Source organism: Triticum aestivum, chromosome 3B, assembly GCF_018294505.1.
Source record: "Triticum aestivum cultivar Chinese Spring chromosome 3B, IWGSC CS RefSeq v2.1, whole genome shotgun sequence".
Classification (NCBI taxonomy): Eukaryota; Viridiplantae; Streptophyta; class Magnoliopsida; order Poales; family Poaceae; genus Triticum; species Triticum aestivum.
This window is the reverse complement of record NC_057801.1, coordinates 540,889,866-540,906,330: the sequence shown is the minus strand read 5'-3', so window position 1 is coordinate 540,906,330 and position 16,465 is coordinate 540,889,866. Positions and strand designations below refer to the sequence as shown.

The following is a 16,465-nucleotide window of genomic DNA, read 5'->3' as shown; positions in this document are numbered from 1 at the left end:
ACGATGTTTTTCAATCTTAAAATTTATTGTCGAAGCTTTGATCTATATGTTGTCATCAATTACCAAAAAGGGGGAGATTGGAAGTGCAACTATCCCTAGGTGGTTTTGGTAATTCATAACAACATATAGCTCATTGAGCTAATGCTATTCCAAGACATATATTTCAGGAAAGCTCAATGAATGGCATGGCATGAATGATGAAAGTGGATCCCTCAAAATATCAAGGACAAAGGATTGGCTCAAGCTCTAAAGCTCAAGACTCTACATTTTATATTTCAGTGATCCAAGATCACATTGAGTCTATAGGAAAAGCCAATACTATCAAGGAGGGATGAGGTGTTGCTTAATGAGCCTCTTGCTTCATGTGCTTAGTGATATGCTCCAAATACCCTCAACTACTTTCTCACATCCACATATGACCTAAACCTAAAGCCAAAATCAGTCACACCGATTCTTTCTATCCGGCGCCACCGAGTTCAGATGTCATAGCCACTGCCACAAACCCTAGGCAAATCGGTCTCACCGATAGGGATCTCGGTCTCATCGAGATGGGATTGTAATCTCTCTGTTTTCCTTCGTAACATTTCGGTCTAATCGAAGTGAGCGATCGGTCCCACCGAGATTGCAATGTAAACTCTATGTTGCCCTTTTGTAACATTTCGGTCTCACCGAAAAGAGCGAATCGGTCCCACCGAGTTTACCTGACCAACTCTCTGGTTAGCTAATTACCAAAATCGGTCTCACTGAGTTTGTGTAATTGGTCTCACCGAGATTACGTTATGCCCTAACCCTAACCATATCGGTCCTACCGAGTTGCTTTTCGGTCCCACCGAAAATCCTAACAGTCACTAGGTTTACTAAATCGGTCTGACCGAGTTTGTTGATTCGGTCCCACCGAGATTGGTAAATTGTGTGTAACGGTTAGATTTTGTGTGGAGGCTATATATACCCCTCCACCTCCTCTTCATTCGTGGAGAGAGCCATCAGAACAAACCTACACTTCCAACTTACCAGTTCTGAGAGAGAACCACCTACTCATGTGTTGAGGCCAAGATATTCCATTCCTACCATATGAATCTTGATCTCTAGCCTTCCCCAAGTTGCTTTCTACTCAAATCTTGTTTCCACCAGATCCAAATCATATGAGAGAGAGTTGAGTGTTGGGGAGACTATCATTTGAAGCACAAGAGCAAGGAGTTCATCATCAACGCACCATTTGTTACTTCTTGGAGAGTGGTGTCTCCTAGATTGGCTAGGTGTCACTTGGGAGCCTCCGACAAAGATTGTGGAGTTGAACCAAGGAGTTTGTAAGGGCAAGGAGATCGCCTACTTCGTGAAGATCTACCGCTAGTGAGGCAAGTCCTTCGTGGACGACGGCCATGGTGGGATAGACAAGGTTGCTTCTTCGTGGACCCTTCGTGGGTGGAGCCCTCCGTGGACTCGCGCAACCGTTACACTTCATGGGTTGAAGTCTCCATCAACGTGGATGTACGATAGCACCACCTATCGGAACCACGCCAAAAACATCCATGTCTCCAACTGCGTTTGAATCCTCCAAACCCTTCCCTTTACTTTCTTGCAAGTTGCATGCTTTAATTTCCGCTGCCTATATACTCTTTGCGTGCTTGGTTGATTTGTGTGATGATTGCTTGACTTGTCCAAAGTTCCTAAAATCTGCCAAACTCTAAAATTGGGAAAAGGTTAAGTTTTTAATTGGTCAAGTAGTCTAATCACCCCCCCCCCTCTAGACATACTTCAAGGTCCTACAGCCCTGTTATGTGGTCATGATGAGGAAACTTTATACCACATTTTGTATGCATGTGATCATGCAAAACTGTTCTAGGATGAGGCGGAAGCAACTTTAAGAAGCGGAAGCTCCACTCAAACACATGGACTATGGATCTCCTTGACACAAGAATGGTGGAGAAGGATACAACGGCGATATGCATACCGGTGTGTTCAGCAGTTTGGAGCAACAGAATCAAATTCACGCATGGTAAGGACATGTACCAACCACACCACTCTATGCAAGTCATCGTCGAGATAGTGAGGGTGCTGGAAATCCCTCCAAAGCTGAATGTGATGGTGCAGCTAGCAGCACCCAGATGGGATGTAACCTCACTATCTCGGCGATGATATAATTTTCAGTGATATTATATTTGGTTACATGCATTAATATTTTATTCATTAAATCTAAGGTTAAAATTGAGCACAAAATTCGAAAGGGAGCAATAAACCAAGACGGAGGTGGTAGTATGCAAGTGTGAAGTGTTAGAGCTTCGTTATGCTAGCAGAAATGTTAATTATGTAGCTCTTTGTTGTGCTAAAGAAGCTCATAATGTACAGTTGTCTGTAAACTTTACTGATGTGGCCCCTGACTTTCTGACGTGCGCTTTGCACGCATATATTATTTTTTTTGAATTGAGGGGCATGCCCCCGATTTCATTTCATTGCATGAAAGGAAACCAATAAAACAGATCAAGTATTCTTCAGATTTCATCCAGCCCCCAGATGTCCTACCATGACATCCAGGCATCAGCAACTAGACAACCAAGAGAATAAAGCTTGCAACTAAGAAAAACTCAACACTTATCACAAATGCATACCCATGTGAGAGGTAACCACACAGGGCTCCTCTCCCCCCCTCATCACCACATATTCTCCAGGGAGGACAGAAATTCAACTAACATTACAGATAGAATTACTCCCCGATGTCAAGACGTTTCACCATGGGCGCCCATCCTCTGCTCTTGTTGAAGAAACCGTTCGCAACATCAACCAGCAGTGCTGCGACGGCCCGCAACATCTGTTGCCCTTCTTTTCTCTGTAGACCAGCCCAGTAAGACATCCAATAAGATATTTGAAAGAACAACAGACTAGGGTCATGAGGGTAAACATGATGAAATGTAGTAGCATTTCTGACTTTCCACAAAGTCCAAACACCGCAGAAACACCCACTGCTATTGTTTGCCTAATATTCTTAGGAAATTTTTCTACCCAGGCAGTAAACTCTTCTATCTTGCATGGAATGTCATGAATTCCAGTTACATTCCTAACCACACCCCACACAAACTTAGCCACCACACATGTACAGAAAAGATGATCAACCGTTTCTGGATAATCACAGAAACTACAGTTTTTATCCTTTCCTTTCCAGTTTCTTTTCGCCAAATTGTCTCTAGTTAGGACACTATTCTTAAACATCAACCACAAGAAAACTTTAACTTTCAGCGGTATCCTTGCCTGCCACAATTTCCTATGAGGCCAGGCAGCCTGATCCGTTTTTAAAGCAAGATACAAAGATCTAACTGTGAATCTACCAGATTTAGTTAGCAGCCAGCTACATCTATCCTCTTGATCATTAAAAACTACTTTACTGCATAGATTTTTGAGCTCATACCACATATTAGCCGTGTCTCCCCATAAGACTCTTCTAAATCTAATCAAACTCATATTATCAGATAGAGCTTTGGCGACAGTGAAATCTGAACTAAAGGTTAGCAAATAAAGTCTAGGGAACTGCACGCTAAGAGGTTTGTCTCCTAGCCATATATCACTCCAAAACATAGTCCTCTCCCCATTACCCACCATCTTCCTACAATATTGCAGGAAAATTGGTTTAACCTTCATTAGACCCTGCCAGAAATGAGAGTGACCAGGTTTTTTCTTGCTATCTCTAAGGGTACATCTACTTAAGTATTTCTTTCTCACTAGATCTTGCCACACACCACTTCCATTTTCGAGTTTCCAGATCCATTTGCACAGTAAGCAGATGTTCATAATGTCAAGATCTAAGACGCCTAAACCCCCCATCTCTTTAGGTCTACAGACATCTTCCCATTTCACTAGATGGTACTTTTTAACTCCCTCCTCCTCTTGCCATAACATTCTTTTCATAAAAAAGTTCATCTTCTTACTAGGACCTTTGGGTAGCTCAAACAGAGAAATCATATACAAAGGAATATTGCTTAAACTAGAGGTAATTAAAATCAATCTCCCCCCATACGATCTGTACCTCCCTTTCCACACACTTAGCTTCTTCTCCATTTTCTCCTCAGCCCAATTCCAGTCACTATTACATAATATAATTGCATTAATAGGCATACCTAAATATCTAGAAGGAAGTTTTCCTACAACACACGTAAATATTGTAGAGTAATTGTCCTGTTTGTCCTTAGCTTCACCAAAACAAAAAACCTCACTCTTGTGAAAATTAACTTTAAGGCCAGACAATTGTTCAAATAAACAAAGAATTAATTTCAAGTTTCTAGCACTTTCCAGATTGTGTCTAAACATGAAAATGGTGTCATCCGCATATTGTAACATATTAATGCCATCTGGGATTAAATCGTGTGCTAATCCTTGGATAAGGTCCAATTTTTGTGCCTTAGCTAGAAGCAAATTAAGTATGTCAATGGCAATATTAAAAAGAATGGGGGAGAAAGGATCTCCCTGTCTCAGTCCTTTTTTCATCTCGAAAAAAGGACCAATTTGATCATTGACCATAACTGCTACTTTACCCCTCTCTACTGTCTGCTTGACCCAACCAATAAATCTAGGTGAAAACCCTTTTTTCTTCATGACAAAATACAAGAACTCCCAGTTAATCTTGTCATAAGCTTTCTCAAAATCTACTTTAAACAAAACAGCACTCTCTTTTTTCCTATGAACTTCATGCAGAACTTCATGCAGCACAATAACCCCATCTAATATATACCTTCCTCTAATAAAAGCTATTTGCACAGGAGCTATAATCTTATCATCTACAGTAATAACTCTATTATTTAAAACTTTTGTAAAGATTTTGAAAATCACATTCAACAAACAGATTGGTCTATATTGTTGTAAAGTTTGAGCATCAGCACATTTTGGAATTAACGCAAGGACACCATAATTAAATCTAGCTAAATCTAACTTTCCTTCATAAAATTCACCGAAAAGCTCCAAAATGTCCACTCCAATTATATGCCAGTACTTCTGATAAAATTCTATAGGAAATCCGTCAGGTCCAGGTGCTTTGTTAGGTTTCATATCGAAAACAGCAATCTTAATCTCTTCTAAAGTAAACTTCCTATCCAGATTTATTCTATCGGCATCACTCAAGACCACGGGTACATTAATATCAAGGGAAAGATTATTCATACCTATAACAGGGCCAAATAAATTTTTGTAAAAGGAAGTGGCAAAAAGCAATAAATCTTTGTCCCCCTGGATCACATCATTAGCAGCAGTCTTAATAGAGGTAATTCTGTTTTTCCTTTTTCTACTACTAGCTTTAGATATAAAATAGGAAGTTAAAGCGTCGCCCTCTAATAGTTCCTTCTCTTTCGATCTCTGCAACCACATTAACTCCTCCTCTTTATAAATCTTTGAAAGCTCCTCCTCTAACTTTTTCCTTAACATATATTTTTCTTTAGTCAAACCAATTAATTCACTCTCTCTGTCTATCTCATCTATATCTCTAATCAGGAAAACCTTTTGCTTTTTGTAAAACCAAACATAGTTGAGATTCCACCCTTTGAGCGTTTTTCTAAGTATCCTAGCTCTATTTTGCCACTGATCTTGCAAACTTTTACCACAGTAAGCATCACACAAGACATTATATACTAAAGTATCTAAATCTTCTCTTAGGAACCAGCAGAGTTCAAATTTAAAAGGTTTCACTACCTTAGGTAAGTTCATCCCCAAATCAAGCAAAAGAGGGGCATGGTCAGAGAGGACTCTAGGAAGAGCTCGAAGAAACATCAGAGGAAACAAACTCTCATAAGATAGAGACATTAAAATTCTGTCTAATTTCTCAAAAACAGGATTTTCTTGATTATTTGACCAAGTAAAAGCTCTCCCATTTAGTTCTACTTCTTTCATCTCCCAATTCTCAATAATTGCATTAAACAGAGTAGACCACTTATTTAAAGGTTTATTCCTATTAGACTCCCCCCTTTTCCTTATGATATTAAAATCTCCCCCAACAATAATAGGAAAAGTGTTAGAATTACATATATGAACTAATTCAACTAGGAAGTATTCTTTATCCTTATTATGCGAAGCTCCATAAACATTTACTATATTTAACTTCTCTCCATTTTTCCTATCTCGGACAAGGAATCTAATATGATGACATCCTTTTTCAGAATCTAAGATATCATAAAAATCAGTATTAATACCACTCAAAAGACCTCCTGACTGTCCAACAGCAGGAACAAAGCACCAGGAGAAAGGGCAATTACCACTAACATTCTCAAGCCAAGCCAAGTTATAAGTAGTTTTTTAGTTTCCTGGATACAAATGAATCTAAGTTGGAACTCTACCAAAGCATTTTTAATAAAGGTAATTTTCTCAGGGTCACCCGGTCCCCTGGCATTCCAGAACAAACCAGCCATCAGAAAAGTTTCGTGCCTTTTATATTACTATCTTTACTTCTGCTTCTAAACTTTCCAACTACTACCCCCTTATGAAATTCTCTACTATCTTTCCTCCTCTGTAAAACAGTGCCTAATCCAGCAATGTTTCTAATCATATTATCCAGTTCCTCATTGTCTTGCTCTTTACCTTCATCGTCAGTAAGCAAATCCTCTATTTCTTCAATACTAAAACCTTCTGCAATATTATTATTAATAACAATACTTTCCTTATGTTTGTTAACACTAGCATTATAAACAGAAAGTCTAGAAGCTTCTAAGTCTTTCAAATGTTGGACATTATTTACTATCTCTACATCATCTTCTCCTAATTTAAACCCCAGACCAGCAGCTATCTGCACTAACTTTCCATGGGCAGTATCCAAAATATTAGGTAGACTAGAACTAGAAAATTCAGTTTCTACAGAAGAAGATTGAGTTTTCATACCTGGGGCAGTCTCCAGGTTTCTGACTTTCACCCTTCCTACAGCTTTATCCATTGTATGCATATCGCCAATATCTCTCTGAGTCCTCCTTCTTTCCTCATCTACCACCCCATCTCTGCTTTTGTTCAGATCTTTGAGCTTTTCCCCTAGGACTTGCCTATTTACCTGTCTTGCATCCGTCACAATGCCCACTTTACTAGCGACTTTTTCAGGTTGGGAATCCAGAACTTCCTCTGAATAGTTGCCATATTCCTTCAACACTCTATCTTGTATGACTTGTGTACTCTCCACCATGTCTTCTCCATAGTCTATCTGTTCTTGAACATAATCATCATTCCTGAAATCCATTCTCTCAGCATCTGTGGCGAATTCTCGGTTAATCTCCTCCAGGCCTTTTGACTGTGCTACAATTTCTTCTTCCTCTTGCTTTTTTCCTCTCCAACATTTCCTGTCTGATTTTCTCTTCCCTTGCTAGTTCAGTCTTTTGCATCTCCAATCTATCATGCATTAGCTCATCTTCATTCCCACCAGACCCCTGCCCAACTTCACGTGTATCGTTCCTATACTTTTTTGCTCCCCTACTGTAATGTCTATCGATCTGGTTCTCATCGTCTTCTTCTGCAATAAGCACACCATCCACGTTCTACAATCTCCTCCACCTCAAAAAAGATGTAATATATGTATGGGTCTACAGTTAGTTCCACCACCTCAGGTATTTTGCTTGGGTCTTTCACTCCAACTTTCGCCCTGACAATATCAGTATCTCTGTAAGCTTGCATATCCACATCCTGGACAGTTCCCAGGAACGAGGCAATTTCCTCAAAACCATCTTTGTGTAACAAAGTATCAGGGATACCAAAAATCCTCACCCAAACTGAAGACAGCTTGAATCTAGCAGCAGAGGCAGAATTCCATTTGCTTACTTTCACAGTCACTTTTGTACCTTTCAGGCCAAACTTAGGGTATTCTATCATCTCTTGCAATCTAGCAGCTGAAGGAAATTTGGCAAGATAAGTATTATCACCGTACTCCTTGATTTTCCACTCCCCTCCCCAAGGAAACTGAGCTCCAAAGGCAACAACGAGCGCACTGCAGTTTATGCTCCCTTTCAGAATCTGCACCAATCCTACATTCTGAGCACTTTTATCAAACTTTCTCTTCTTCCCTGTTTGGGAAATCATCATTTGCAAACCATCCGCTCCACAACCAGCCATGTTTAGAACAGGGTGTGGTCTATTCAGCATTACACATCTTTCAGACAAATGATTGAATCCACAATTGATGCAGGTTAATTGTGCTTTACAGTCTCTAACCAGATGATCGGTCCCTCCACATCTAAAGCATTCCTGTCCCTTTGATTCAGCTTGTTCAGTGGGTTTGGCGTCGCTTTTTCCTGCCCGAGTACTCCCATCCGAGCCAACGCTGCTAGTTTTCTGATCTGCTTCTTTCTGCGCCAACTTTCCAGCATTCCTATCTCCCTCAAACGATCCCATATTCTGCGGCATCACTTCTCTATGTCCATTCCCTTTCTTCCTAAATTTTTCCTGCTCTGTTCTAGTACCACTCCACTGCTGCGAGCTGGGCATGAACATACCTTGGGGAGGCGGCGCCCTCGGGAACTGATACGGCACAAACTGCGGGTACGTGTTGAAGCCTGAAGATCCACCAGGGAAGCCTGACGGAGGCGCACCATTCCCCGGCGGTGGTGCGGATCCTGGCGGCGGCGCATGTGGGGCGTAGTTGGTCGGCGGGCCAAATTGGCCGCCCCGCTTCTCGCCCCATGCCCGGTCACGCCCCCTCCAGTTGGATCGCCCTTCACCGAAGCCATCCCGGCGCTCACGCCAGTCCCCTCTCCCCCCGCTCGCCATCTGTTGTGCTTCAGTGCTTGCCGCCGCTCTCTCCCGACCTGTTGCATCTTTCGGGATGCTTCCCCTAACCCTAGGCAGCCACAACCCTTGAAGTATCGACTGTATCGAGCCCAGTGGCTTGGGTTTGGCTTCCCTCGAGGCCCAGTGGGAAGAAATAGCACTAGGCCCAGTAGCTTTCGAAAAAAACTCGTCCCCCGCTTCACCTGTGACGTCATCAATGGCGGAATCTCGCTGCAGAAATCCCTGCAAAATAAAACCCGCAAGTGTTGGCGGATTAGGAATTGATGGTTCTCTGTAGCGCGCCCCTGACCTGAATGGTTGTGGACGCGGCCGTGGTGACGAGATCACCGCCCCTGGCGCCCATTGCTTGACCCGATGGCGCCATCTCACCCCCGTGATCGGAACCGGCGGCACAAAAGGCAGTCTCACCCTCACCGGAGCGCCGCGCCTCTTCTCCAGAATCGCCACCTCACCCTTCCTCAATTCCCCCTCTTCCTCATCCGATTCCTCACTCTGTCCCTCCCAAAACCTCCCCGCCATAGGAAATCCCCTCCGCGGTCCCCGCGTAGTCGATCCCTCATCGGCGTCGATCGGCAGCGGATCTCGCGCAGGGACCTCGGTGGCCGGGGAGACGAGGGCCTCTCCGCCGGTGGCGCTCGGTTGCACGCATATATGAATGAATAAATCCCGGAGAGAGGTGTTCAAACAAAAAACCTCGGAGAGAGGAGTCGCAAAAAAAAATCCAGAAAGAACAAGAATAACGTGGGCGGAGGCAGGCACACACTCCATTGGATCTGCCTCGGTTGGAAGTCCGGTCCTTGCTTCCATCCTCCACCCTGAAAAATCTTTCGGCCACATCCACGTATCCGACGAGCACCCCATCCCCGCTGGCCATACCGCGCCCGGTCCCCGGTACGCCGACGCACGGAACGAACCAACATGGGAGCGTTGAGAAGAAAAGCGGCCCGTTTCTTGGTTCGGCCGGAATCGATCGAAACAGACGTCGTTCTCGCAAAAGATACGGCGCTTTTAAGACGCCACCAATAGGCAGTTGCGTTGAGACCATTTCTTAAGTGGGGAGTTCCGGTAGGAGGAGTATATCCACCGCGACTGCTGCCAGGTCAGGCACAGATCAGAGGTAGATTCATGGCAAAGAAAATGAAAGAAATCAGCGAGGGATTTGATAGATTACCACTTTGCGAAGTCGCCCCCTGAGCCTGACTCATTGGTTAAGGAAAAAGAGATTTACCAGTTATGTATTATGTTAACTAAAGAGGGGCAGAGTGGGAGGAGCAAAAGCTGCGAGGATAAGGCCCCGCTCCCCGGTCGCATTTGTTTAATCAAATCCATCGTGTCTCCACGTGGCGACCCAACCCAACCGCCTTGGAGTAGAGAAGACCTTCAAGATTTTAGCCCCGGCCGTCGCCTTTTTATACCCGCCCATGCCGCTTCATTGCCTGGTTCGTCGCTCTGCCGTCTCCCTCCCTCCCTTCGCCCCCGCCTGCGTCTCTTCTGCCTCTTCTTTCTCGGCCCCTACCTCTTCTTAACTTGCGGTAAACTGCACATGATCGCCCGGATATACAGTAGGTGAGCTGAACTGCCAAAAAAGAGAGATAAAGGAGATCAGTACTGGCAATGGTGTTCTACTTCAAGGCGCGGCCGGACGCCGGCGATTACACCATCTACATGGGCGCCGACAAGAACGAGAACGAGGAGCTCATCAAGTACGGCCTCCCCGAGGACGTCTGGTACGAGCATTTGCCCAACTCTGCCTAGCTTCGCCTCTCTCTCCCTCCCACCCTCCCTCTCTCCGGTAGAATATAAACTCTTGTTAGGTTTGGGATATCGATCGATGGATATACTCATGGGAGTTCCTCCGTATATAAATATGTACGTGGAGTATAATAGTTAATCATCAATAGTATAGTAGTACGTTTAAACTCATGTGCGGTGAGCCAGTGAAATTCCGGAGATAGAGATCAGAGACAACGGCCGGCCTGCCGGCCAGAATGAGAGAACTCAGAGCAGGAGGAGCACAGGGAGCGCACGGATTGACGCGTGACGAGGCCATGACGAGGCTGCTAGGGACACTCCAACGCCCTCGAAGGAGTACTAAACTGTAGACTTACGGAACACGACTAGCTGCTCGATGCATGCCATCTGCATCGCCCCCGTGCTAGCTACGGCCAAAACACCCTGTATATATCTATCGTCTAGCAGGGACGAGGCTCCTCTGACGTACTGCAGGGTGCAGTTGGGCCACTGACAGGTGGGCCCGAAAGCAAGTTGGCCCACCTGTCAGTGACCCAACTGCACCCTGCAGTACGTCAGGGAAGTCGAGTCCGTCTAGCAGACCTCGCCCTCGGCTCGCGCTCCTAGCTGCAAACTACTGTACTTATTTTACTGGTTTATATTACTGAAAAATAAGCAAACCCTCGACCTTAGTGGATATCGTGCTGTAGTACAACCTAGTAGCTCGTTTATTAAGCAAAGCAACGATGATTGTACGAAATAATTAATCATTTGGCGCACCACCATCTGCACTGCAGGTTCCATGTGGACAAGGTGTCGTCGGCGCACGTCTACCTGAGGCTCAAAAAAGGCGATTCCATAGACACCATCAGCGACGGCCTGCTGGAGGATTGTGCGCAGCTCGTAAAAGCGCATTCCATTCAAGGTATGCACGGAAGAAACTCATTGTTTATGCTACTACTGAATATTGTGTTACCAATAAGCAAAGATTTTCTTATATTCAAGCAAGGTTTTCTTACTACGGAATAGTACCAAAAGGCCCCCTCGGAAATACGCTGCCCCACAAAACATTGATACATGCTCAACTATGTTTGGCATCTGAGCACGGACCCAAGAAATTAGCTCGTGGTGCGACTGTGACCGGCCGTGTCTAGTGCAAAGCTGCAGCATGCACATTGCTATCTCTTTCTGTGCCCATTACAGCAACTTTTTCTGGTGTATTATTGCCGGCCTCTCTATGCATGCCATGCATGGGCCCCTTTGCATTATCTGCCTTGGATCGATAACTGGCCTATACTGTATGTGCGAGTGATTGTGATCGTCAGAACGTGACAAGTTGGGCCGATAATGGATGCTGGCTGCATCATTCATGCATGCATGTGTTTATCGTGCAGGAAACAAGATGAACAATGTCGAGGTGGTCTACACGCCATGGTCCAATCTCAAGAAGGCGACATCCATGGATGTCGGCCAAGTTGGCTTCCACAACCATCGGATGGTAATCAATTAACCACTTCTACTCGTTTGCTAGTAGTACTACTAACGCCTCCATTTGGCAGTTATTTAACAAATTTAAGAAAAACTAGATGACACCCCGCGCGTTGCTGCGGAATTTTGTTGATCTGATGATTTGAACAATTGAAACGCCCAAGAGTTGGAATAGCTCCTGTCTTCCTAAATGCCTTGACCTTCATGATCTCTTCTGAACATAGTCAAAGGTCATACAAAATGAATAATGTCGAAATCTAAATATACACATGTAAAAAAGAATAATTCAGAAAAGTGACCCATTGCATTGTTGTACTGTAATTTATTAGTCGTGCAAACTACAAAAAAATCCAGATAATCTTAGGGGCTTAATCACATCATATACGCCATGGTTTTTAATTTCCTTTTGATTAGTACTAAAATCCACCATTGTTACGCCTGAACAATTGTACAGCCACATCTCTTGTTAATCCACATATCCTGGCATAGGTATAGTCCAATCAATCAAATTGTAAAGTCCAAAAGACCAAACTAATCAAATGTTATCCTTGTATTTTCAAACTGATGTACGTAGCTGAGGAAAATGTAGCTGGGCCAAATAGAATCGGGAATAGAGTGGAAATAATGCGTTGAAAAGAGGAGCTCACATGTGTGCCCTTGCTTGGCGTTCACGCGGAAGATGTTTGGGTAGAGGCGGCAGTGGAGGGTGGTGAGTAGAAGAAGAGGCGGACGACTACACGCGCTCACGCCTCTACTGCAACGTACAGGGCGGCCCATCAACACGGCAGCGGTGATCTATGAGCGATCTATGGCAAATAACACGAACATTGACTTATCTCTAAACACTCACACATGGAAGGCGTGACAAAAAAATAAGTATGCAAGTGCAGGGTAATCTGAAAGTAAAAGAGAATTAAATTAGGGCATGATTGGGGACGCAGGGGGGCTGTCAGAACTAACCGGGTATGGTGAGGGGAATAAAAATCGTTGCGGCTGACTGCAAGGCTCCTAATCCTCCCTTCCAGCACACCCTGTACGAGCAAGCCACGAGCGTCGAGGATGGGGCCTGGAGGCAGCATGACGGATCCACTGGAGCAGAAGCCCGAACGCATAGTTGTGGTGCCAACTCCATCGGTTGCTCATCTTTCTCTTCAATGGAGAAGGTGAGCAGGAGAAGTAAAATTGTTCAGTTTCTTTTACAAAATAGTACTCCCGCTCAGGTGTAGTGGAGAAGATGAAGAGAAAGGAAATTGGTTGTGGAAGATGAAGTGAAGAAGTTGATGTGACTCCCGCTCGCGAAAGATGTATTGAATCTCAACATGGACCTGCTCAATCTCGCGACTCATGGGCATATGGCTCGCCTAGCAGGTTGCAGACACCATCTTTGGATTTGGAGCTAGAGACGACCACCGGGGAGATGAAGTGAGAGGGATGAGTGATGGGAGAAGGAGCGGAGACATCAGGGGTGGTGGCGTTGTGCATCTATTTGTAGGAGGAAGGGAGGAGAAAAGGCACGCTGTAAATAGAGGGACATGTGAATTTCTTCGGAGGGGAATTAATAGCGCTGGGAGGAGAGACCGAGAGGGGCTAGAAAGAGAGAGACCGATTGGTTGTTTGTAAATTGAATGCTGATGTGGCATCATGATGATGTGGACAGCCTGCATGTAGAGAGAAGGGGTAGTAGTGGGGATCAACTTTTTAAGAACTAGAAGATACCCCGCGCGTTGCCGCGGAAATTCTTTAGAAATTTAGGAGACATGATGAACTAAGAAAGAAAATAGTTTAGCTGATATTGTAAGTGTAATAGCTGCAATATATATTTCACCGGGCATCAATTATAAGTACTAATGTCTAGAGACTACTCCATATTTCACCGGGCATCAATTATAAGTACTAATGAATTTATGATGATGCGGTTGTAGCTAGGCGTCTATACACAACAAACGTCAGTTACGCTTAACTGTTCTAGTTATGAAGAGGACGCTATGGCACACAACGACGGGGAGATCATGAAAGAAACATCATGAAGTGCAGTGAAAATAAATTGTTATCTTTTTTTGGACATAAATAAACTGCTTTTGCTGACACATATCAGTTGGTACCTTAACAATGACTAAATTATTACACCACGTAGTCCGACATCAAGGCAGCCAATGTCGTGACAAATCAAGCAGCAAGGCAACGTATGTGATGCAGAATAAAGTGTTGGGCATGGCACAATAAATGGCAACCGATTACTGCTTCTATTTTTGCATGTTTTTTGGTGTCAGTTACTGCATGCATGCGTGCATGCATTTGATGCAGCGGTTCTTCAGTGTAGATCGGACGACTATGGTGGACTGATCTAGCATATCCAATGGCTAAATTAATTTAGGTGATGTGGCTCAAGGAGAAGGCAAAGAATTCCTTGTAGTGGAGGCTAGCTATTTAGATATAGTAGATATATTTATATAGACAAAATATGCTTGATCGATTGTAGCGTTTCAATTAGGCTCACTTGTTAAAGGCATGTATGCAGTGGTATCAAGTTATAGAAGCATTTCGAGTAGCACGAGCAATAATTGGATAAGAAACCTTTTAAAATTTAATTAGATTATCTTGTGCAATAATTGGGAACATTCGATGAGAAAATAACCATTATAATGAAAGCTGCCAATTCATGACCAGTCTAGCTTGGAAGAAGTCTGTCTTGTCTTGCGCATACCTGTAGCTGCTTAGCTGATGATGGTCCCAACCGTCGCCGATGCTAACTGACTCTAGCATGCTTCATTTCTTGCGTTGGCCCTTGGCTAATCATAAATTGATTCATGTCTTTGCGACAAACAAATGTTCATATACAATCTACTGCCCGCCAACAGGTACATGTCTTGACAGTAGAGAAGCGTGTCAATGAGATCCTTAACAGGTTGAATAAGACCAGGGTAGAGCGCCGACCAGACCTCAAAGGTACATACGCATACGCAAGCTAGAGACCTCCATTTCGTGTGCACGTGTAGTACACCATGCATGCATGCACGTGCAACTGGGATTTCATTCGCTAATTTGCTAATTTGTGTGTGTGTAGCCGAGAAAGATGCATCAAATGCAGCGGAGAAGGCCGAGCGGAAGATGCAGCTGAAAGACAAGGCACGCAACGCATGCATGCTAGTTAACTTGACCTTTCCATATCAAAGCCTGTCATGCATGGTGACAACCGGCTAACTTTTTTCTCTTCTGGCGTGCACAGAAGCGCAGGGAGGAGATGGAGAGGGTGGTGAAGGAGCGGCAGGCCGAGATACGGAGCTACAAGGGCCTCATGGTCGCCGAGAAGATGACCTCCAACCGCCAGATCGCCTCCGCCGGCAAGTCCATACAGGAAATGGAGGACGAGTTCGTCTAGCAGCTAACCTCATGCGTGTGTAGTGTATCATCCATGTCCATGTGTATATGTGCCGATGCGCGCACCTTGCGTGCGTGTGCGAGCGTGGTCTCGACGAGGCAGCCGAGGATCGATCGATCCTCGATGTTACTGACGGTGCAGGTGTACATATATAAGGTCCTTGGTTTGGACAGAAATGAGAAAGCAGCTAGCACAGAAATAAACAGTTTTTTTTTTCAAAAGTACGCCAATGGCATGTAAATTCCAAAATTTATGATGACGACAAAGGGCGGGCATTGCGGCGCCTAAACAAAACTGATCCGGATCTGGTATACTTAGGGTCTTTTCGATTCGCAGGATTCCGAAAGTACAGGAATAGAAAAGGTATAAAATTGGAGCGGCATATATCCACTTAAATTTTATAGGATTAGCGAGTGTTCGATGCCATAGAAAAAACAAAAAAAAAATATGAAAAGAGATTGAAGTGGATGTTAGATTTTCTATGTTGAATCTCTACTTAATTAAAAAGAACGTAAGGTTTCCATTTCACCTTTCTTTCCACCACCCATTCGTTCAATCTTTCATGTATATGATAATCAATCACCTTAATTTACTTACTTTTTGAATCAATTTTACTTTAATTTACTTACCAAACTTTTAATCAAAATATAAAATAACTTATGATCAGAATTTAATGAACATTTATTTACACAATTGCATTATCATCGACAGATAAATCACAATCTAACGTACTAGAATATTTATATCCCGTTGCAACTCACGGGCATTGTTCTAGTGTAGTACAAAAGATTTCATAAGAAAAATGCCTATGAAAAATCCAATTCTATGAATCAAACGACCAATGTAGAAAAAATTCCGAAAGATTTCAATCCTCCAAAATCCTATAGAATTTCTTTCAATCAAAGAAGCGCTTAGCTTGTGCATCCAATTGATATAAGGCTGTCATCATCGTTCGACGAACGTGTTGAGCTTTTTTTTTTTTTTGAACAACGAACGTGTTGAGTTTGGAGCGCGACAACAGAGTAAACCGTGGGAAAATGGTGGTCCAAAAGGAAATATGGAAGAAAACGGAAATCCCGCGCGACCGAGCTATGGGCAGCCTAATCCTGGCTCTTGCGGGTTCCTGCGGGAGCG

At 43.7% G+C, this 16,465-nt stretch overlaps 1 protein-coding gene across 1 annotated transcript; it reads left to right on the top strand.

Moving 5' to 3' along the window:
* Positions 1–10,155: 10,155 nt before the first annotated feature.
* Positions 10,156–15,583, top strand: LOC123070787 (coiled-coil domain-containing protein 25). The gene is made up of 6 exons (XM_044494124.1): positions 10,156–10,460; positions 11,262–11,389; positions 11,859–11,962; positions 14,811–14,898; positions 15,017–15,078; positions 15,179–15,583. Exons 1-6 carry the CDS (start codon positions 10,348–10,350, stop codon positions 15,329–15,331), a joined length of 648 nt encoding a protein of 215 aa, XP_044350059.1. The 5' UTR covers positions 10,156–10,347; the 3' UTR covers positions 15,332–15,583.
* The last annotated feature ends 882 nt before the right edge of the window (positions 15,584–16,465 follow it).

What these genes read in the sequence shown, in the direction of transcription:
- LOC123070787 (XM_044494124.1), top strand. Translation starts at nt 10,348, where the DNA reads ATGGTGTTCTACTTCAAGGCGCGGCCGGACGCCGGCGATTACACCATC. An exon ending in AAAAGCGCATTCCATTCAAG is followed by an intron (nt 11,390 to 11,858) that starts GTATGCACGGAA and finishes TTTATCGTGCAG; the next exon opens with GAAACAAGATGAACAATGTC. An exon ending in GCTTCCACAACCATCGGATG is followed by an intron (nt 11,963 to 14,810) that starts GTAATCAATTAA and finishes GCCCGCCAACAG; the next exon opens with GTACATGTCTTGACAGTAGA.